At 44.3% G+C, this 23,746-nt stretch overlaps 1 protein-coding gene and 1 long non-coding RNA gene across 11 annotated transcripts; one reads left to right on the plus strand and one right to left on the minus strand.

The window, feature by feature from the left end:
* Positions 1-323: 323 nt before the first annotated feature.
* On the plus strand, positions 324-2,405 carry LOC119562733. 6 transcript variants are annotated; one of them, XR_005221996.1, is made up of 5 exons: positions 324-742; positions 802-1,494; positions 1,580-1,652; positions 1,718-1,961; positions 2,070-2,405. It is a non-coding gene; the product is annotated as an uncharacterized LOC119562733 (long non-coding RNA). The 6 variants fall into 6 exon arrangements; XR_005221997.1 differs by having other exon boundaries at positions 1,583-1,652; XR_005221993.1 differs by having other exon boundaries at positions 330-742; positions 802-1,172; positions 1,397-1,652.
* On the minus strand, positions 2,026-3,049 carry LOC119562731. Of its 5 annotated transcripts, none has more exons than XM_037875931.1 (4): positions 2,998-3,049; positions 2,581-2,772; positions 2,393-2,520; positions 2,195-2,336 (listed from the first exon to the last, which is right to left on the minus strand). In XM_037875931.1, the coding sequence occupies exons 1-3, from the start codon at positions 3,032-3,034 to the stop codon at positions 2,441-2,443; spliced, it is 309 nt and encodes a 102-aa protein (XP_037731859.1). In that variant the 5' UTR covers positions 3,035-3,049; the 3' UTR covers positions 2,195-2,336; positions 2,393-2,440. The 5 variants fall into 5 exon arrangements, with proteins under 5 accessions (XP_037731858.1, XP_037731857.1, XP_037731859.1 ...); XM_037875933.1 differs by lacking the exon at positions 2,998-3,049 and adding an exon at positions 2,832-2,964 and having other exon boundaries at positions 2,581-2,776; XM_037875932.1 differs by having other exon boundaries at positions 2,198-2,333.
* Between the last annotated feature and the right edge of the window lie 20,697 nt (positions 3,050-23,746).

A 23,746-nucleotide genomic window follows, 5' to 3' on the forward strand; every position in this document is an offset into this window, starting at 1 on the left:
ATTCATGTATTGAGACTTTTTAACAGAATACCTTACATATTTTCCTACACTAAATTCGTGACCAAATTCCTCTTCAGCGACTTTTTCTTCCATGGGAAAGAAATGGAGAAAGTCAATGCAACTTCGCTTCAGCGAAACGTGTGAACTCTTTGCAGTATTTCAGTATTTTTTTCAAGATATATTACGAACTTCTGTGATATTTGTACTGGGCGTGCCGGTTTTTTTTTTTTTAATCGAGATAAACTTGCTTTACAGTGACCCAAGTTAGCTGTCCTAGCACCCTCTTCCCACAGAGATTCATCCACCATCTACGGCAAAACATTATGGAATATCCTTTCAACGAATGGTAGACGGTGGATCGATCTCTGTGGAAAGACGCTATTGGTACCCCATCCAAATTTGACGGACTCTTTTTGGACCCTTCCCATAAGTCCATCCGTTTGAAACGGTTGGGATTCTGGACAAATGTGAAACTCCGATGCCCACAGGGCACATCCACCATTTACCATCCGATAACAGCTGATCTGAACAGCTGTGGCCAATCAAAATTTGTTAAAGTGGATTTTGCCAGACCAAAATGAACAATTTACCAACTATTTTGGCTGTTGTACAACAGCAATATATGAAGTTGAGTCAGGTTTTATTGGCAGCCAATTCAGAGGAGTGGAATGACGACGAATTGGATCTGTTCGAAAGCATTTTTTCTGCAAAAGAGCAAATGCCACGAAGTATTTGGATGCTGGTACGTGCTCTGAAATTATATTAAAAATACTTTTAAATAATGCGATTTATATTAAGCAGAAGCGATACGGGACCTTTTGGGAAAAGGATATACCGGAAATCAACTACGAGTTCTTCAAAGAGAGCTTGGTGGACCAACTAGGTGTTTTGCGGAAGAAGCACACAAACTGGCGAAATGCCATTCCTCTTGAAAAGCGGATTGCTATAGACTTGTACACCCTGGGATAATCTGCGGAATATCGTTCAGTCGGAAGACTTTTTGGAGTTGCACAGAACCCTATGTGTTTGCCCATAGAGTAAGAATCTAAATAGAGACACCATTTGCTCTGCCGCTCTCTTTTGAGACTTTGCCAATGATGCCACCCAGGCGAAAATCGATAATTTACCTAGTTTTTAAGACGTTCGATGTGACCTCGTAATTCGTTCCCGCGGTGAGTTTTTTGGGAAATTAAATATCTGCACTGCTTTTATACACTGTTTTGTTTTTGTAATTGAACCTCACCACTATTGCTGTTGCTTTGCAATTGTTGGAAATTTTGATAAATCGAAGTTAGCTTCAAACTTGACCTTGAATTGGCTCTTAGAAGAGGTTGGGCAGAGGTTCGGGCAGAGCAAATAGTGTCTCTATATAGATTCTAACTCTATGGTTTGCCAGCGAGTTCATGTCACCGGACTATCTTACTCCAGAAAAAGTAAACTTGTGAGTCAAATGATTTAAATAAATTGGATTTCCCCAGGGTCTAGGTGCAATTGGTAAGACATAAATTCATTAAATCAGTTCATGGTCTTATCAATGTATAACGTGAAAATGGTTGTCACATCGAAATAAAACCGTCAGCAGCAGAAGCAGTCGATCACCACAACTACAATGACTGGTACTCAATATTACTATTCGCTCTCGTGGATTACAGGTAAACTACCTTCTTCTAAGAGCTGAAAAATCTTCTAAGCTCATTGTATTCTAAATTTACTACAGATACAGATTTACCTATGTTAACATCGGCTCTGCTGGGCGCTGCAACGACCCCACTATATTTCAAAAGTCCAGGAAGGCAAGGAAAATGGTGTCTTATCCGATTCTTTAGAAAAACCCCAGTGAAATTTGTGGCGTTCAAGTGCAAGTGACCTAAGCGAGCAACCAAATCGGACTAATATGTCTGCAGATTTTAGCCAGCCAGCTGAAAAAATAAGAGCAGCCATTTACCAATATTGTCTAAATGGTAACAAATATAGTTCATTAAATATAAATATGTTTGTTTCTTATTTCATTATAACATCACAATTCATTATATTTTTAAATTCACCTATTTATTTATTCTTAATTTTAGGAATTCGTTGATTTTCTCAACAGCTCCAACAAATCCGACTGGAATTTAGCTTGGCTGTTCTTAACATTCTCAACATTATTTCTGTCTGCGCTCCCTGCTCCTCCAGCCTTTCTCGAGCTATCTCCACAAGTTCCGACTTGTGGTCCACCTTTGTGCGCTTAGCGGGGGGCGCAGTGCTGCCTGAGCGTTGACTGCTGCTGCAGATAGAGGCTTCCCTGTCATTGGGGTCTACATCCAAGATCTCCACAAAGTATTCCCTAGTATCTGCTATAAATACATTTTATTAGATCATATTAAGCCACAAATATAAGTGTGAGACATACTGTCGTTCTCCAAGGTGTTCTGCTCCATGTTGTGGATGCGGTATGCGCCTAGAAACGAGTGGAGCAACTCATAGTGCTGCCACGCGGAAGGAGCGCCACCGCTTGGCCCCATTTTAATTTTTTCCTGCCTGCAAGGAATAATATCGTTGAGTGGATTTCCAATATGTTGTTGCGCGCATATAAGTTACCTGTACTTTTGGTCAGGTTCTCAATTTTTGTCCGGACGTAGGACTTGTAGGACACATCAAACCCAGCTTCCATTAAGATCTGTGCCACCTCCATGTATACATGGACATGTTTTCGGGCTCCCCGCAACTGCTCGATGTTCTCCTGGCAAATATCGCTCAGCAGGAGCTCCATCTGCATTCGCGTATTATCGACTGTAAAATTAAAAACAATGAATTATTACAAATATAAAGAGCATTTGTGTTCATCCTTTTGCTTCGGCGCCCTCCATTTTCAAAAGTTTCCCGTCATCATTGTTCACTTTCTCGTAGTGAATGTTTTACTTTCCACTTTCAAGAAGAACAGCTCATAGTTGCATAGAAAATTCATCGCCTATCTATCGCATAAAATAGTCCGTCAAACTTGGAAGGGGAACTAACTGGGAAATTTTCGGAACGGAAAAACCTTATGGACCATCCGTTCAACGGACGGTAGATGGTTGATGTATCTCTGTGGGAAGACGCTATAACAAGCAAAATCACATCACTTTTTGCCACAGTATAGTGATGTAAAAAAACATCGATGCATCGATCATTTTTGGGCGATGTTTTTTAATGTTTTCCGACGTTTTGTGTCATACCGATGTTTATCGATGCATCGATGTTTGACAAAATATCGGGCGTCGAAACTCACAACATTGCACAACATATGGTTTCAGTGCCACACGGACAAACTAGCGGTTTTTGTTTTGAAAAAAAGTAGTTTTAATAATTAAGATTTCTTTAAAAGCATAACAAAAAGACAGCTAGGAAAGCATTTGTTGTTATATTATTATTTTATTATTTTTGATTCCCAGTGTAATGAAAAAGACTGCTAAGAAAGCAATTATTGTTATATTATTATTTAATTATTAACTCACTGACCACAAGACTACGAAAGAATCACAAATATATATAGTTTTTTGTTCTGTTTATTGTATTGTATTATATACTCAGTGAAAAAATAAAAAAGAAAAAACTAAGAATGTATAATGTTTATTTGCTGACTTCAATTGTTTCTTCCTCCAGATTCGTTTCGCGTAGAATCGTAGAAGGCAAAAGTGAGAGTAATACACACAAGAAACTTAAGCGAACGAGTTAGAGCTTCTCTCGTTTACAGAAATACCAAAGCGCGAAAAATACTAAATACATGCATGGCTGCAGATTCTGTTAACACTTACACTTAATTCTGATCTTCCCCAACATTCTCCCCCCGTTGAAAGAGCCTGGGTAATTTCAAGAACATTCAACAGGCAAAGGGGAGATTTTGTGTATTGGCCTGCGCAGAGTGCCTTTGTTAGTTTTAAGATCAACCACTCGAACCCGGTCGTCCTTTCCAGAAATGACAGTTTCCTCAGAGTCCTCGTGAATGATCGCTAGCTGGCCAACTCTGATTTTTTTTTAAGGTTGAGTCCACTTAGTTCGCTTCTGCAGGGTACGAATGTAGTCGCACTGCCATATGCGCCAGAATTGCTGCTTCAGGAATGTTTGCCATCTTGTCAGAGAGCTGAGTTGATTTGCGTCGTCCTTAGCAGATGAAACTTGACGGTGTTCATCCGGTGCTGATAAAAGTGGACCAGCATCAATGAGTAGGTGAGCTGGAGTTAGCGCGAAACCATCGTTCGGGTCGTCAGACAGAGGAGCGATAGATCGCGAATTCAAGATCGCTTCGATCTCTGTCAACAACTTTAAAAGTTCTTCGTAAGTCAGGTGAGCTTCCACGACGTTCTTCTTCCAGAGGCCGCCAAAATGGGGCGCACGGGAAGGTATGAAGCTGAGTTTGAAGCCCTTGCAGGCGCTGTAGTATTCCAGCAAGCTGATGCCGTCCTGACTCAAGACTGCACGTTTGAACTCCATTAGTTTAGAAGCTGGCCCAACGAAGTTTGTCGCATTGTCACATACAATTCATGCGTGCGTGCGTGCGATGAACCTTCGGATAAAAGGTAGAAATGAGTTTGTTGGCAAGTCAGTCTCAAGCTCAATGAGAGGCAAAGCAGACGAAGATTGACGCATATGTCTTGTACGGTGATTTGCTTCTTATTTTGTAGGACGTCATAAAAGGCCCACAAAAGTCGACTCTGGTGACTAAGAATGGACGTTCTCCGAGTATACGGTCAGATGGGAGGCTTCCCATGATCTGAGATAACAGACGCGGCCGGTATTCAAAACAGTATAGACAGGCGCGTACCACCTTACTCGTTAGGTTTCGAGCGTTGACGACCCACATTTTATCACGCAGCAAGGATAGTAACACCTTCGGTCCAGAGTGCAAGTTTGACCTGTGAAGACCTCTGACCTGTCGTGAATTTGTGATCCTTAGGTAGAATCGGTGCTTTGATTCAAACGGCATGTGTGCGTCCGCCGACTCGAACCACGACCAGTGTTGCATTTCTTGCCTTGACTTCATGAAGAAAGGGTGCCAGTACCTCCAAGCTTGGCTGTAGAACTTTGTTACTTAACGTAACAAACCTATTGCTTTGCTGTACGCTAAGTGTTTAACATATGCTACTATTCGCCAAAACGTGTTAGTGAGCTCGGTTGCTGGCACATGAACTAGGTCTTGAGTGATCGGTTTAAAAAAAACGCGGAAGATAAAAGAAAGGGTTCGCAAAGATTTCATGTAAGACGATGAATTATTGATCACTTGATCAATGATGCTCACATCAGCAGACGAGTCAATATTGCTGATGATCGAGGTTCGTAGCTGAACGTTAAATGAAGGATCTGTTTCTTGTCGTGAAGCAGCAGACTCCTTGAGAATCGGCCAGTCCTCTTCTGAAAGATTGAGGAAGTTTGGACCGACGAACCACATGTATCCTTAAATCTCCGAAACGCTACAGCCACGAGACACTATGTCTGCGGGATTCTTGGTAGTGGGCACATAACGCCACTCGATGTTTTTGTCCTGTTGCTGCAGTTCAGAAACTCGATGGGTTTCAAAGGTTGGCAAAATGGATTAGTGCTAATTTCGGGATGGATAGAGTTTTGATGAGCGCTACCTTTGATTTGCCGATTAGAAAGTGGATTCTGATAATTCCGTTGAAGTCTGTGCGCAAATATAAACAACACCCATATCCACGTGTGGATGCGTCCGTGAACCCGTGAATTTCTCCTTTGCTTTGGGGTGATATGAATACGAAGCGCGAAACTTGTGTTTGCGAAATATTTTAAGGTCAAGTTTTAAAATGTTCCAAGTATTGACTAAATCCTCTGGGATAATTGTTCCCATGACAGATTCCTTAGATCAAGATCATGGATAAATATCTTGCAGTTTATGATTTTGGGCGGAACTAATCCAAGTGAATCAAAAACTCGTGTCATTTCTGACAGCACTGTTCTTCTGGTCGGATTCTTCAAGAATTCCACCTGGCTGTGAAATACGAACAAATCCTTCAAAGGCTGCCAAGTTAGTCAATGCATCTTTGTTGAATTGCATTCATCTAGTTGCATCGGGATTTCGTGATCAGAGGATTCCACCAGAACCGAGGAGTTGCTGTTGAACTTCGTCATGGTTAATCCCGCCTTACTGAGTAGCTCCGTAATTTGGGTCTTTATCCGAGCAGCTTCTTCAACGTCATTGGCTCCAAGAGGTAATTCTAATTCATACAGATTAGCGATTTGGAAAAGACTGCGAATTGCAAGAAAGGAAGCAGCTGATACACCGTTTGTCACAGTGTTCAATTGATAAGTGTGCAAGGTGTGACTCTCAGACTCATTCCACAAAATGAGTTGAAATCACCGATCTCTTTCATCCATTAAAAATTGTCTAAACATTTTTGATATGTCGCCAGAAAGTGCATACCGATTTAATCTAAATGAAATAAGAGTCGTAATGAGATCCTATTGTATGGTTGGGCCTACCATTAAAAGTTCATTGAGGGTTGGGCTGTTCGGCCGCAAAACGCAGTGATGAGGAATATAAAAATGTGGCCTTCTTGTGTCCACTGTGTCAGTGCGAGACATGTGTCCAAGCTCCGAATTTTCCCTCATGAATTGGATATAGCCTACCTTCAGTGATGGATTGTGTTTGAGTCTGCGCTCCAGCATTATGAATAGTTTCAATGGACTATCATACGATTGCCCTTACCTTTCTTGATCGATTTTGAAAGGGAGACGCACCTGAATACGGCCGTCACTTGTGAGAACTACGTTGTCGGAATAATGTTGCTCGCAAAGCTGTTCCTCTTCACCAAGTCTCTGAGGAGCGGTTTTATATTCCTCCACTTCACAGAACTTGTGCAAGCATTCGTCGAGAGACATATTTTCCAGAATGAGGTTGCACTTTAAGGTTGATGGATTTACGAAGTGTGATGCGTTTCCACCGACAATACAGCCAAATGCTGTGTTGATGATTGCGGGCATTCCTGGGACAACCTTGCACTTGACGCTGCGGATGGCCTCGAAGAATTCTTCTATTCCGATGAGCACGTCGACCTTGTTGGATTGATCAAAGTTTGGATCAGCTAAAACTAAGCTATTCGGAATGTCCCGTTGGGAGATGTCAATTTGTTTGCTGGGCTGGTTACAAATCCTTTTGATCACGGCGAAATGAGAATGAATGAACGGTGTAGTTTACAGTTAGAGTAGTGTTAGAAACCCCACTTATCTTCTGAGAAACGCGCCTGGAGTCGTTTGCCAGTTTCTTCGGTAATCTGATTTACCTCGAATCCTGAGTCTAAGAGTGCGCGAACAATTTGGAAGTATATCCATCCTTGATCTGCACTAGTGCTGTAGGTATGATTTCTCTTTTGGCCTTGCGAGCTATTAGAGACACCCTAGGTCTGCTGTGCTGGTTAGAATCAGCTTGTTCTGAAACCAGGCTCTGTTGTGGTTAGTTTGTCATCGAATCTGCCTTATTTGGACTTGGGCTATAGAGTGTGGGCAAAAGAGTGTGGTGAGCGCTCGACCTTCGGTACTGGCGCGTGATCAGCCTTCAAAAAATTGACAGAGGTGCTTCAAAAACTTGCAGCACTGGTCCCTGTCTGAAAGCTTTTCAAATGATTGCATCTCATCGTAGCTTAACCTTAAGATAATATTGATCCTCTGATCGCTGATGATGTGTGCACAAGGCGTTGCAATCCCGTTGCGTCTGAATTTTATATAGATAGCAAGTTGAAAAGCCTAGAGATTGAATCGAGAAAAATAAGAACGTCGTTGTCGTAACGCTCTTTCAGCCATTTGAATACCTTTGAATAATTTTCCTGAGTGACCTGGAATCCTTGAACTACTTTTAAGGCTGCGCCTGACATGCATCTTAACAGATAATTAAATCTTCGATACTTGAGATTCCAGGGTCAGCTTTCAATGTTGGCTTCCATTTTTGAGCGCTGTAGTCGATGGGTAGTTAATTTTGCGTCAAGTGCCTCTGCTGCCGAATTGGTCATGTTGAACCGTCGTGGGAAAGTGCGACAAAGTGGAGAGCTGAGTAACTATGGTTCAAGGAAGAAACGAAAAGCTAACCTCAAGGCGAAACTGTCCTAAGTGTGCAGCCCGGCGATGTGTTTTTGAGCATTAAGCAGACACATAATCAGCACGTGTTGGTATGCGTAAAGCAACGGCCCTTCAGTTCTGCAGTAGGGACGCGGTGACATGGCTCAAGGCAAAAAGCTTTTTTTGTGCCTAAAACGCTGCGACGCTGTTGACGTCAGCAGAGCAGTCGGCGCAGCCGTAGAAGACTGCCCACGAAAACGATCCTGCAACAAAGAGAGGCAGATATTCGGATATTTCCCTCTCTTTCTTGTCTTATAATCTGCCTGCACTCCGCGCTCGCAGAGACAAATTTCGGCCGGTCCGCTATTTTTTTTTGCGTCTCTCCGTTATGTTCGGCTAGCGACTAATTTTCGGCGGAAAAATTTTCGTGGAGCAGCGACATGTGAATGCCCTAATATTTTAGGAGCATTATTGTGTATCGAAAATAGTAAAATTAAGTAATTTGGATTTACTTATAATGTTATGTTTACTTATTATACATTTTTATTACAATATATTTTTTTAGTGTAATTATAGAAAATTAGTCCGTTAAAATTGATTTCAATATTTAAAACATTAGTAGTATTAGTATTAACATTTTTAAAAAATTCGTATTGTATTTTTTACTGAAAAAGTACAAATTATATAGTCGGATATATTTCGCCTTAGAAAGGGTATAGGTGCAGTGGCACGCGCCAACAGCGAAGAGAAAACAAAGGAAATCGAGTAAAGGGGTGAGAAGAAGACTTGGTGCATTCTTTTTGAGTGATTGAAAGGGAAGCATCCATTTTAATTGTGCGCAGCAGAGTTACTTTAATCGTCTCTTTAAGTTAATATAATAAATTCAGGTAAGTGCTGTATTAAGTTTAAGATGTTGTGCATTGATCTTAGTTTAAAGTACGTATATTTTGAAGGTATTCAATGGGTTCCGTTAGCCGAAAGTGGATGACGAAATGTTTTGTGCCAATAAAAATCCTGCAAAGGGTTAAACACAGCTATAAAAGGTAAATATACAAATAAACAAATAAAACGCATTTTTTAAACATATGTTTTTTCAGGAGCGTTGGCCAAGGATTCAGAGGACCCGGACAAAGGTTTAAGAACGGCGATGACTAACGTTAAAAATAAGCTTACGAAACAAAAAAACAGAAACAATAATTGTCCAATTTTTGAAAAGTTAAGTAATACCATCTAATTAATTCTAAATTCTATAAATCTATAATTCTATAATTTAAATTCTATATTTTAATAATTGAAAACTCATAGGAAAAATTCTGATTTTTCCAAGTGATTTCACTTGGGACGTGTCACTTGCAAGTGATTTCACAAGTTAAAACTCATGGAAAAATTCTGATTTTCACAAGTGATTCACTTGGGACGTGTCACCGGCACGTGACAGGCCATACGAAAAATGAGTATAAGGAAGAAGTGAAATCCCGTAGGACTTAGAAAAATTTTCATTTGAATTTTCACTTGTGAAAATGCGGACATCCTATACAATTTTCTATATGGAGCGTCACTTGTTCTTCACTTGTGCAAGAGGACATGTCCACCGTGATTCCAAAGGTGATTCACAAGTGATACTTTTTTTTTGGAACTGAAGGGGGTTTGTTTATGTCCGAAATTTATCACCTTCAGCAAAGTGATCACACTATCAGCAAGAAATTTATGTTTGTATGTATTTGTAAGTCTACTCACAGATTATTGTGTTCGTGAAACGCAATGATGTATTTACGGCATAGTTTGTTCTTATGTGCGAATGTTCCACGTTATTTTTGCGGCAAATCTCACAGGTCGGGTAGAGGGGGGGAATTTTTTTTTGCCGTAGAAATTTTTCAAGAGGATGCGACCTACGCCTTTCCGATTCACTGACGATGTTGCGCCTAAGATTTGCGGAAATCCAGTGCGTGCCTTGATGATGACTCGAACAACGATAACACTGAATATGCTGTCGTTGCAGGCTGGTCAATGTCGAATTGGCTTTTATGAAATAAAATTATAACCTCTAAGCAGCCACACGAACGTTACTATTTGTCTGGGTCCTGTCACGGTCGCCAAATGTTGCGGTCATACGCATCTTTAAATTTATTTTCTTCAAGCCCAGCTCAAATAGTATAAATTGCGTGGTTTTTTAAACGTTATAAGGTTTATTTGCTGACTTCAATTATTTCATCCTCCACATTCGTTTCGCGTAAATCGTAGAAGGCAAGAGAGAGAGTGATACACTCGAGAAACTAAAGCGAACGCGTTAGAACTTCTCTCGTGTACAGAAATACCGAAGCGTGAAAAATACTAAATACATGTATGGCTGCAGATTCTGTTAACATTTAAGCCTAGTACTCAGATCGGCTAAGAGTTTCACTAGTCGAAAAATCGTATTCTTTGTAGTGTGACCGAAGTTTTCAAAGTTCACCCGCAATGCATGTAGCATGGTCTTACTGACAAGCAGCTGGGTTTGTTGTCAAACGGAAAACAAAACAGTTGGAGAAATTTAAAAATGATGAGTCTGCTGGTACACAAAGAATTTAAATTAAAAATACATAAAATGTTCAACGAATGTTTTTATTTATGTAAATTAGTTGTTTAAAGCTTCCTTTTCGTCCCACGGATGCTTCGCCATCTTTCCCGCGTCACCGCATTCCGATTCCCAATGGGCATATTGGACCTTGAAAGTGCTGGACCCGGATTGGGAACGGGGTTGATCCGCTGATGCTGCATGAAGTCGCCCAGCATCCTGGCAGTGGCTGGACATTTCTTCTCCAACTGTTCCTTAGCGGGCGCCCTATTTTCCTCCTCCCTGTAGAAGCCAGCGCGTCCTCCAGCTCCGCTTAAGCTGCCAAGTAGCTGGTGGTTATGGTGTACGGATTCCTAATGGAGAGGTCTTCGGAGATCATATTACTGGTGGTTCTGCTGATAAGATACTTCTATTAGCAACCAAATTATTTTGGCTAGATCTTACTTTCTTTGCCAGGACACGCCCGGCAGGATGTCCATGTAGAGAGCGAAGTCCCACTCGGCATGTTCCTTCCCACTGGGATTCTCTAGTGGATCTCCTCCAGCACTTCAACTATTCTGCGGATTTGCCCCTGTTGTGGTATTGCTTCCTGTCGGTCAAATCCCACAATAATGGGCAACAGCTTGGATTAGGCGTCCTTTTTCATCTGCACTGACCTCCTTTAACCGTTTTTGGGGTTTTTCTTCCACTTAACATTTTTAAATTCCCCACCGCTTCTGTACGAACACCGCCAAAGATTAAATTTCTTATTCTTTGGGCCGCGGCTAACGGCGTTCATCGAAAATTCACTCCCGAAATCTGGTATTTTTTCTGGTATTTTCTTAGCTCATCTGAGTACCGCGCTAAAAAACAGACCCGACGAAAAGCTTTAGCCGCCTGTTTGCCTCTCGCTCACTCCTATGGTTAGCTCGCGGTTTTTGTCGATGTGAGTACTAGGCTTTAAGCTTAAAGCCTAGTACTCGGAGATCATATCAAGCTTAAAGCCTAGTACTCAGATCGGCTAAGAGTTTCACTAGTCGAAAAATCTTATTCTTCGTAGTGTGACCGAAGTTTTCAAAGTTCACCCGCCATGCATGTGGCATGGTCTTACTGTCAAGCAGCTGGGTTTGTTGACAAACGGAAAACAAATCAATTGGAGCAATTTAAAAAAGAAGAGTCTGCTGGTGCACAAAGAAATTAAAATAAAAATAAATGAAATTTTCAACGAATGTTTTTATTTATGTAAATTAGAAGCTTAAGGTTTCCTTCTCGTCCCACGGATGTTTCGCCATCCTTCCCGCGCCATCTGTAGTCCAGCTCCGAGCTGGTCAATAATGGCTGGTGATGGCTCCTCCAGCTGTCCCTTATTTCCTCCTCCCTATAGAAGCCGGCGCATCCTCTATCTCCGCTCCATCACCAGCTGCCAAGAAGCTGGTGAAGGAGGAGTCCTCAATGGAGAGCTCGTCGGAGATCGAGCGATGTCCCATGTTCCTTCCCACTGGGATTCTCTAGTTGATCTCCACCAGCGCTTCAACTATTCTGCGGATTTGCCCCAGTTGTGGTATTGCTTCCTGTCGGTCAAGTTGATGCAGTTGGAGTCGGATGGGAGGGACTTTATCGATAGGTTAGGTCGATAGGGCGATAGTTGCAGCAGCGGGATGAGTCTGGCGGGCGATCTGGCCATTTGAAGATTAATCCCGGTTCGCTCTGGGATTACTTCAAATGGACCATGTATCCAATGACCTAATTTGAGAGAGGCCATGTAATATGGCGGGGGGTATGAACGATGATCAGCAGATGTCGAGATAGTCGCGGCCATACTGTCCAGCCAAATAAAATTAAATAGTGAGTGAGGTTAATGTTAGATAGTAGTTCAGTGTTTAATATTTATAATTTATAAAGGCAGCCGGGGTCCCAATACAAAGGGCCCCGGAATATTTATTTGGAGTTCTGCTGACATCTGCGCGACTTCGCCATACCTGCCAGTCCGACTTGGCTGCCCAGCAAACGGTGTCCGTTCGACCCGTATCAACGACCAGCAAGAGAAGCCTTTCACAGTCGACGCCGACGACATCAGGAATTTCCCGGTGAGTCCGTTCCGGTGTGCCGCGTCCTCCTCATCTCGGGAACTTCCAGAGGTCGCATCGCGGCGCTGAGAGGTATCGCCATTTTGTCTGGCAGCCGAATCTCGGACTGCCATTGCACAACTCACCGGAGAGCGCCGTTTTCCTGTGTGGAGATCCGTATCGCTGCTGGCCTCCGGCGAGAAGTCTTCCGCCCGGGCTATCATTGCCTCCAGGCCCGGCCCAATAGTGGCTGAAACTTAGGAAAATTTAAATACACGTGTACCTTGATTATATATAAATTAAATAATTAATTAATCCGTGTGCCGGCTGGCCGTCCGTCTGTAGAGGGGGTGAAGCTGGCTGGCAGGACGTCTGTAGCAGGAGGTCGGTTGACCGTAGTTGTAGCTGGTAATATCAGCCGCTGTGTGTGTTGTAGTTGGCCGGTTGGCCTGCGTCATCAACAGTAAATATATGACGATTAGGTTGAGAGGGTAACTGCCCTCTTTTAGCCCGCTGGCCTAGAGACTCAGACTGGGTGTAATTTCAATAAATCAAATACGGCGATGGCCGGAGTTTCAATTCGTGAGCGTTAGCTCTTTATTCTTTCAAATCAAAATGAGAACTAAACTTAAAGCTAACATAAAAAGGGACTCATAGCGGCCACTCCAATGGGTAGTGCTTGCCGGCTATGCACGGGCTTCCGGCCAGACGCTGTGTCAGCAATTTGGCCGGAGCGAGCTTTCGGACGATCGGTCATTGCCGTCGCCCGGTTAACTTACTTAGTTAACTACTCCCCCCTCAGAATTAAGGCCGTCCTCGGCCGACCCTATTTGGGCGATCATATCTGCTATTTGGGCCGTAGTTCTCCTGGCCTGGATGACTCGCCGATAGGTGAAACCGACGCAGATCAACGCGCAACATATTGCTGCTGCCACCAGTACTATCTGATGTGAATGATAGTCGTTGATATTCTCCCCGACTCTCTTTATGTGTTCCAGATTACGTTCACTCAAGCGGTGAAGGTATGGAAGACTGAGGATGTTGTGCTCCATAGTGATATTCAGGGAGGGCGAGCTGGCTACTCCTGGGACCCTCTTCTGGGCCCTGTCATTATTGACATATCGGGTTTCATTAACCACGGCACTCTCAATAAAGGTAATGAGATGCGTGCCTCGTATGTGGATGTAAGTGCCATTATCTACACTCACACGTGCCGGACGATCGTTTACAATTATGATGCCTTCATCTACGCGAGTAATTGGATGTAGATCGCTGTGCTGGATGTCACAGTGCGCTATGCCTCCAGCGTGGAGCTCTTGTGCGCACGACCTTCTTACCGCCAGCTGGCAAAATGTGGCTCCAGATGTTGTGGAGCAATTGTTGACCGTATGAATTGCTCCATTGCAATCAGCTATTATTTTGTCCTCCAGCCTGAGCATCGTGTCATGATGGGACACGGGAAAAACAGTGATTTTAATACAGGATGATTTGATTATTGGAAATTTGATGACAAAATACAAAAGGTTATCGGACTGTAATATTTTAACGGAAGCAACGGACAATAGGTCTTTGATGGGGGTATCTGTGGGCTCTTCTATCCATATATCTTCTAGGTCTGCATGATCTAGCATACTAGGGCTCACAATGTTGGCCTTAGCTAAAGCAATCGCTAGCAATAAGTTTTGCAGCTCCATACTAATCATTCTATTTCGGGATAATAACATCTCATAAAGATGCCCCGTGTCAACTTGGGTTCCCTTGGCTGACCTCAGAAGTTGGTTGACGGTGGAAGTAATATTATTAATTTGGTCTTGTACTTTACTATTGATGTTTATCTGCCTATTGTTTGCATTTATTAACTGGAATTCATTAAATTTAATTTTTTCGAAATCCTCTGCATCTGGCGTTCCCGCCACTACTTTTAACGCCGCTCCTAGAAAATCCAAACTCCTAGCTACTCTGTGGTGGATGCTCAACGAGTCGAGCAGGTCACGCAGATGAGCAACATCGACAATCAAAAGTTTCTGCATGTGTGACTGGGGAAACATGCTGATCATGCCATTTGTTTCTTCCACCACGCGCCTATATTCTGAGAGATTCGCCGAGTGTGTGACGAACGCGAATTCTTCCCAAACTAAAATTCTACCATCAATGATGGGAATATATTTGGCCTGCGAGTAGTCCGAGACGTGCCCCGATGTTACGGTAAGCAGGACTAACAGGGATACGAATGCGAACCTGTAATATTGGATGTATTGTAGTGTTTGTTTAGAATATTGTAGCCCACCACCAAAGCGTAAAGAAAAAAGCACAATTATAACAAAAACTTATACCGAGTGGATAGGGGTGAGAAAATATGGAAAAAAAACTTATGCCAAGTGGCTAGGGGTAGACATTAGAAAAAATGAATTATTATCTAATGTTGTTCCTTGTGGAAAAGAAAACTTACGCCAAGTGGCTAGGTGTAAACGTTAGAAAAAATGAATTATTATCTAATGTTGTCCTTGTGGACCACCCTCCCCTTAATGAGGACCGTGGTCCCCAGGTCCGCTTCAACAGCTTTTTCCTCACACAGTGGTGTGAGTTTATTGCCAAGCCTTCGGTTCGACTTAACCAAAACTTTCTCGCCGACTTCGAATGTTCTGCATTGTCGGGAGGCATTTTCCCTAGCCCTGAGCGTGTTTTGCGCCCTAACGATCTTATTCTGGACGTCCGTCTGTGGGTCGTTTGGATGCTTTTGCATGATGTCGACTGGCCGTTTGTCGACGACAGAGTGAATTGATTTATTATATTTGGCGGTTGCCAATAAAATAATTTCCACAGTATCGGTTATCTTCTTGTCGATTTTTAGGCAACGAGCAAGCTCCAAGAGGGTGCTGTGAAAGCGCTCTACTTGCCCGTTTGAAACGCTATGAAGTGGTGGGGCATTTGCAATGCTGACGCCAAAATGGTTGTCAAGCATGGCTGAGATAGTGTGCGAGTTTAACGAAGGTTCATTATCGCAATAGACTACTTTAGCCCTAGGGAAAAAGTTCATGATTTGGAGTATGGCCGGTTTAAGATCCTCGATTGTCCTAGAGTGGACATGTTGCACAACTGCAAACTTCGAAAACTTGTCGATGCAAGTGAGGAAGTATTTCTTGTCTGTGGAAAAGATGTCGATATGTAGCAGTTCTCCCACATGAGAGGGGATCGGAGTCTCGCCTAACTCATGCTTCTTTGGGTGCCTATCGTACTTGGCTTTCGCACATGTTTTGCAGTTTGCTACAATCTCAGTGGCTAGCTTGGCCATCTTTGGAAAGTAGTACTCGGAGAGTATCTGCTTAACATTTTCTTGGGCCGATCTGTGAGCCCTGTTGTGCTCGACGGTGAGGATTTCCCGTCTTTCAGGAACTGCAAAAATATCCGTTACACGGTTTTTGCAATGCCAAAATTTGGTGGCTGGAAACTGCCGAACCAATTCGTCCTGTATCATTGCCAGCGTGGGCAAGTCACAATGAATGGCGTTTACGCCCTTAGGAACGATTATATCTGCGAGTTCATCAAGTAATGACTCTTTGCAGGAGAAGTTAATCACATGCCGTCTCTTGTTTCCAAAGAGGACGAAGCTGCGTTTTAACGGAAAGCGTGCCTCCTCCAGAGTTATCTGGTTCTGGAAGCAATTCAAAGGCTTGTCCGTGGTTTCAATGGTATAGGTTAGCGACAGCTCACTGTGAATTGTGGCCGCGCTAGAAAAAGCCTCTTCCTCTTCCACAACGTTAAGTTGCTGTCTTGAGAGGGCATCCGCAACAAGGTTATCTTTGCCGGGTTTGTAAAAAATTTTAGCGCCGGACTCGTCGATGCGGGCTTTCCACCTCTTGATTTTCGCGTTCGGATTAGATTCCGACACTGCGAAGGTCAACGGTTGGTGGTCAGTAAAGATATTTATATCTTTGACTGCATACAAATAGTGGCGTAATTTGGCCAGTGCCCAAACTATAGCTAATAGCTCCCTTTCATTGGTAGCGTAGTTAACTTCCCTGTCCTTCAAGGTCCTAGAGATCATTGTTATGGGTCTCCCTTCTTGGGATAGGACTGCGCCAATGCCGTACGCTGAGGCATCCGTCGTTAGATCAAACGCCTTTTGGTAGTCGGGGTATCTGAGGATGACATCCTCGGAAGCCAGAATGTTACGCAGTTTTTGGAAAGCCTGCCGTTGGGGCTCGTTGAACTGCACCTGGATGTTCCTGGATCTGTGTCTACTGACACTTCCAAGTTCCCCTTTCAAAATATCAGTGATCGGCCGAGCTATGGACGCAAAATCTTTTATGAAGCATCTATAATAGCTGGCCAAGCCAAGGAATGACCTGACCTCGAATATGTTCTTAGGCTCTGGGAATTCCTGAATGGCTTTTATTTTCTCTGGGTCTGTGGTAGCCCCGTTATTGGTGACTATGAACCCTAAAAAGCTGACGCTTTTCTTGAAAAATCGTGACTTTTCTGTTGATACCCTCATATTTGCATCGTGTAGGCTCTTGAGAACCCAATCCACGTGCCGGATGTGGGAGTTTTCGTCCTCCGAAAAGACGATAACATCATCAACATAGACATAGCAAAATTTGCCAATCTGCTCTCGCAGTATGTCATCAATTGTTCTTTGGAAAATGCTGGCTGCATTTTTTAATCCAAATGGCATTCTACGAAACTCGTACTTTCCTCCGTTAACGGAAAAGGAAGTTTTTTCACGGTCGCATTCTGCCAGCGTGATCTGATGATATCCGGACTTCAAGTCCAGTGTTGTAAAATACTTGGCCTTGCCTAAGTTTCCTAATATCATCGAGATGTTCGGCATGGGGTATCGATCGGGTATTGTTTTCTCGTTTAGTTTGCGAAAATCCAATACCAAACGCATTTTTCGCCTGCCAGTTTCGTCGGTGCCCTTTTTGTCTACAACCCATATTGGGTTATTGTATGGGGATTTCGACTTTTGGATGATGCCATTTTTAAGCAGATCTTGGATTTCGCCATTTACAAAATCAGCTGCCCCCATTGGATATGGGTAAAGTTTGGCATAAATGGGCGTCTCATCAATGGTTCTGATGGTGGCAACCACCGACGTGTTGTAGGACAAGGCCTCATTGGGGTCTGCGAAGGTTTTTTTCCTGTCGCTGAGCATTTTTAAAAATGCTTTTCTGACCAAAGGTGGTGCATCTGAGCAGTCCACCTCAGTAAAATTTACATCGGGACATGTATGAAAGTCGATGCTCTCTACTTCCGTGCCCCATTTGAGCTGACCGGAGGCCAAACAAAGTGACACCCCTGCCTGTTTTAAAAGGTCAAGTCCGATGATTCCATCGAAAGAGGACAAATCTGGTAAAAGGAAGAATGTGGCTTTTAAGTTGAAAATTGACACGAAGCATTTCTTCGTGATATTGGTGACTCCATGGATCGAATGAGCTTTGAATGGAGCTTCTACCGGGCGGACACCTTTCAAACCTTCATATGGTCGGATGAAATTTTTGGACGCGCCCGTATCAACTAGAAATCTCATGTCAATCCCCGCTACTCTTCGTCTGATGACGGGTAGCAGGGATCTTCCCCTAAAAAATTTATGGCATCCGAGTCGTACTCGTTGATAGCGTCATCATCGATTCCTTGTGCCGCGCTAGAGGCCGCTGCGGTGTACGTGTCACCAGTTTTGTCAGCGCTCTGGGCAATGTAGTTTACTCTTTGCCTTTTTTGTGGGTTGGTTTTATCGGACGCCGCCGGCTTCCTGTTCTGGTATGCCGGGGCTTGTGATGGTTTAAGCATTCTAGCCAATGATGGATCCACTTCCATGGGTTCTGGAGTGTCTCCCTGGTGCCTCTCGCTGCGTAGAGCAGGGTGCACCTGTGCCTTGTGCTGCTTAGTGAAATGGGGATTTTTACCGCCACTATATTGGGAATTAGCCTGAGCGGTGGCCTGCTGACGCTCTTGCGCCTTAGGAAATTGTTTTTTCTCCCTATCCTCCTGGCTTTTTGCAAATGACGACGCAAAGGTGTACCTATCATGGTTCGCCTCGACCTCTTGAGCCAAGGCAAGTGCTGATGGCATGTCCTTGGGCTTCGCCGCGAAGAGGACGTCAGTGAGGCTGCGTTTTAACCCAGAGATAAATACGCGAAGGGCATCATCCCGGAATTTTTCGCATAAAACTTGTGCAGCGGAGGCTTCATATGTCATGGTCGCCTTGTTGGTGAGGAGGGTGAGCTTCCTTTCAACCTCATCATAATATTGTAGAAGCGAGAGACTCCCCTGTCTGAGGGTGCCCATCTCCTGCTCTATGACATGCATTGTCCGCTTGTCACTATAAGTAAAGTCGAGTCGATTTATAATCGCTTCGAAATTAAGCACTGTGCCAAATGAGGATAGCACTGCATCGGCCGGGCCCCTTATTTTGCTCCTAATTATAATAACTGCCTGATAATGGCGTGAACTTCCTACGAAATCTTTAAAAATATAGTATGCGCCTACTGCCGCCTGCCGCCAGGAGACGTATGTTTCCTGGGCACCCGAAAATTCGGGCAGGCATTTGACGGCGTCTAGTGGCTCATTACAAATGACGGCGTTATTAATGTCTATGGGTGCATAAACTTTAATCTGAGGAGTTACTGTTGGGGCGGGTGCGACCTGCATCGCCGCCACCTGGTTGGCTAGTTGTTGGATAGTCTGGCGCAATTCATTTTCCCTGCGCTGGCTGTCCTGTAGGGCATGGTTGACGGCAGCCTCTACTACCGCCTTTATTTGGTCTGGGTTAAATGCCATGTTTCTGTCTGAGGGAGTGCCGACGCTTACACTTTTCGGTGTAGAAGTTCTTGCCGGCCCTTCGGTCTCGGATTCAGAGTCACTGGGGACCTGCTTGCTGTTCCTATATTGTTGGAATGGGTTGCTCATATGGAGCTGTGCAAGCTAAATCGGCCCAGCGATTTAATGCATGCCCAAGCGGTCTTGCCCACGGATATGGCGAGGGGGCCGCGGGGGCTGAGATGCCGCTCGGTAACAATGGACGAGAGCTCGTTGGAAAACTGAGCTGTTGCCTTGCCAAGCAGTGACAAGGGGAAGGGGATCGCGGGGACTGGGTCTCCGCTATGGCAAACGAAAATATAAACAACAAAAATTGACACAGTAAAGATTCGTGGTGGCTAAGCTGCCGTTCTGAAAGACAAAGAAGCGAAGCTAAACAAAGTCGGAACACAAACGTCGCGGTGTCAAGTTCGAGTGTCGTAGTGGAGTGGGTAAGCGATGGAAACAAAAACAAACCCAAGACTGTTGCGAAGCTAACACAAAGAATTTCGGTGTAAGCAAAAAGACGACTACATATAAGGGGTAAATTAAATGCACAAATTTAAATGAGACAGTATCCGTCGCCAATAAAAATATATCAATAAATGCACAATTAATAAATTTATTTCCCGGCGGCGCCTTTGCGTCCAGGCTGGGTATTAAATATTAAATATGTAAATATATGTAAATATATTAATTATGTAATCTGGTAGTTATATTGGCGATAATATTCGGCACCGAGATATTTATTGAAAGAATTTTAAAAAATGCAAACAATGAAAAACACAAATAATGTCACTTGTGATTACAGCAATAAAATTGTCAACCAATTAGTGAGTATGTTTATTTGACACAAATTTATAGAAGCGGAGCCGCAGAAAATATTCTGGCCGCGGTTTATTTTTATTTATCAAAAGTTACACAATGCAGATGAAGAAGGGTATGAATTGAATTGCTCACTTACATAATCCCTCCTATACCGCTGTGGGTACTTTTACGTTGAGCGCCAATTAAATAATTAATTAATCCGTGTGCCGGCTGGCCGTCCGTCTGTAGAGGGGGTGAAGCTGGCTGGCAGGACGTCTGTAGCAGGAGGTCGGTTGACCGTAGTTGTAGCTGGTAATATCAGCCGCTGTGTGTGTTGTAGTTGGCCGGTTGGCCTGCGTCATCAACAGTAAATATATGACGATTAGGTTGAGAGGGTAACTGCCCTCTTTTAGCCCGCTGGCCTAGAGACTCAGACTGGGTGTAATTTCAATAAATCAAATACGGCGATGGCCGGAGTTTCAATTCGTGAGCGTTAGCTCTTTATTCTTTCAAATCAAAATGAGAACTAAACTTAAAGCTAACATAAAAAGGGACTCATAGCGGCCACTCCAATGGGTAGTGCTTGCCGGCTATGCACGGGCTTCCGGCCAGACGCTGTGTCAGCAATTTGGCCGGAGCGAGCTTTCGGACGATCGGTCATTGCCGTCGCCCGGTTAACTTACTTAGTTAACTTATATATTGATATCTACTTCCCTGTTTGTGAATTTATCCGGAGTTAGACCCGAGAGCCTTATTTGTCCTCGTTGTTTGCCTAAAACTAAAAAGGTCGCGAGCATTAGTTAAGTGGTATAGCTTACAGTGCAGTACGTACCTTTTTGGCCTGTCCCTTCTTTTCCCTTGGAGCTCCTCAGGATTAGGTGACCATACACATACGCATCGCGTATGTTCCTTTGAGGGCCGCGTTTCCATGCGAGCTCTACCAATACATGACTGGTAGAGCATAGTTTCCGCCTGTACCCTTTTCCAGCAAAACCAATCCTCTGCTTTGACCGCGTAAATGTTGAAGACGGCAGCCAGGTTTCGGTCTTAAAGGCTGAGGAAGGATAGATCTGTTAAGAGGAGCATGTATATAAACGATTGTACTTACGATATTTATTAAACCTTTGTAAAACCCACAATGTGTGAGTAAACTTTCCCAGTGAGGGAGATGGAACCACCGTAGTCGCGAGGAGGGGGCTCCTGCCGACAGAGAATGGGTGGTGCCCTGCAGCACCTCGAGGGCACCCATGGTTGGGTGGGAGCGCTTGGCTAGGTCACCGGTAGCCACCAAATGTAATCCATTTTTCCGTCAATATTTGTAAATTTTTGGCTTTGTTTACGTTTTTGTCTTAGTGATGACCGATAGTTTAGTAATGTGAGACCGTGAAGTTATCGATATTTATGTTGCGAGCTGTGGCATTAGGGGTACTCTGCCCTGAGAAAAGACTGAGCTATCGGCACTGCCACCGAAAAAAGCAGTTCGTAACATATTGGCGCCCAATTTAAACAAAATAAATTGTCGAGGCGACGACGTCTCGCCCATTTATGACCCTGACGCCCCCGCCATCACGACCTATGTCTTGCAACATAGATTGCAAGGGAGTGGTGACGGGGAAGTCAGCTGTCTAGGGAAGTTGGAAGTAGAACGGGAGGCGGGTCGGCGGACATTGCCGACGATTTGCTCCTGGTCACAGGCATCTTTGAGCAAACCAAGATTTGCATCAGGGTTTGCACTGAGGAAAATCTGTGATAATTTCTGTGATAGAGTAGTTTAAGCTTGGATTTTGTTATTTATTTATTTGAAATGTTTTTTGTTAGGATGTTGGGTTCCTGGGTTTTTCTCCCCGTCCTGGATTTCTAATTTTATGTCGGTTGTAAACTTAATTGCGTAATCGTGACCCGTAGTAACCCTACGCGCTGCACGGTTACCTCGATTTGAAATAGAAAAAGAGGGCGGGAAAGAAAGGCCAACAGGAGCCAAACCAGCCAATGTCCTTAACTGGCGGCTATCACCACGGGTGATAGCTAGTCCAGTTGACGAACGGCTAGGCGGTGACGGGAAAATAGGAGTTTGGAGAAAGCGCAAGAAAGTTAGGTCGGAAGCCCACCGGCGAGGGTCAGTTCCATCTCCCCAAGTACAGAGTAGTAGGAAGCAAAACATAATAAGAAAAAATAGGAGATTTAGAAAGGTGTTGGAAAGTGAGGAAGATTTGTTTATTGTTATTTATTTTGGCTATTAGATATTTTCGTATTTATTTTGATAATTATTATATTATTTATAATTGTATTTATTTGTTGTCTTAATTATTTATTTATTTATCATATTATTTATTATCATATTATTAGTTAAGTATTTATTTAAAAATTCTTGGGAAGTATGTCCGAGGGTAAGGACGCCAGGGATAGGCACGGCCACCAGCTCAGGTCGATGGGTCTTCCTGGCGACGACAAGGACGATTTTTGGTCCACGGACGTAGAGGGTGCTGCGGAGTTGCCGCGGATGTCGCTGGCTGGGGGTTTACCCAGAACGCCGGTAGGCGGTAGTGCGGTGGATCGGATCAGGGATCAACCGGCGGATCTGGAGCACCATCGGTCGCCCAGGGTCCTGGATTTCAAGGCAATTGTCGAGGCGCAGGATCGACTTCTGGGTCCGGAGCAGAAGAGTCCGCAAAAGCTGAGCCTGGGACGGGATACAGCGGCGGAGTCGGCGATGAACGCAGCTCTTGCACAAGCGGCCCAAACGTATCGTGCATCGCAGGAGTCGGGAGTGAGCCAGGCGTTGAGGGAGGAAATTCAGAACGGCTTCATGGACATGATGAAGTTGCTGAACGATGTCCTTAGGCCAGCCGATGGCAAGCCGCAGCCGCTCCAGGAGGGCGCGAGTCGCCAAGTGTCAATGGTGCCCACTCCGTCGTGTCCGGAAGGCGGCGCAAATGGTCCAGCGGAAGTTCAGTAGCGGCAGGAGTCAGGAGGAGGCTACCGAAGACCACCGGAATTACCACCCAGGCAGCGACCTCGACTGCCGGTAAATGACTCTCCAGGGATCGACGGCAGCCTGAGCCAGGAACCCGAGTACCATCCGACAGGCAGGAGTGATCGCCATGCACGGCCGTGACGCGAGGACCGAAGAACGGTGGATTTTCGGGACGAGCCGCTGTGGTACGCAAACGCTGGAGCCGGCAACGGGAACCACTACATCAGAGTGGACCGCTGGAACCTCTCTTTCAGCGGCGAGGACGATGGCCATTCCGTGGACGACTTCGTGTTCCGTCTAGAGTTCCTGCAGCGGCAGCATCAGTGTCCGTGGAGTGAAGTTCTGCGCAACTTCCACGTACTCCTATCGGGAAGAGCGAAGGAGTGGTACTGGGTACACGTACGCCAGTCCAGAGTGGACACTTGGGCCCAGCTGCGCAGGGCTCTGATGGATCGGTTCCGTGGTCACCAGATGGAACACGAAAGGATGCATGAGCTTCTGCAACTTGAGCAACAGCCGGAAGAGAGCGCGGATGACTACATC

The sequence above is a fragment of the Drosophila subpulchrella genome, unplaced genomic scaffold (assembly GCF_014743375.2).
Source record: "Drosophila subpulchrella strain 33 F10 #4 breed RU33 unplaced genomic scaffold, RU_Dsub_v1.1 Primary Assembly Seq90, whole genome shotgun sequence".
NCBI lineage: Eukaryota > Metazoa > Arthropoda > Insecta > Diptera > Drosophilidae > Drosophila > Drosophila subpulchrella.

What these genes read in the sequence shown, in the direction of transcription:
- LOC119562731 (XM_037875929.1), bottom strand. Translation starts at nt 2,504, where the DNA reads ATGGGGCCAAGCGGTGGCGCTCCTTCCGCGTGGCAGCACTATGAGTTG. An exon ending in GAACACCTTGGAGAACGACA is followed by an intron (nt 2,337 to 2,392) that starts GTATGTCTCACA and finishes ATGTATTTATAG; the next exon opens with CAGATACTAGGGAATACTTT.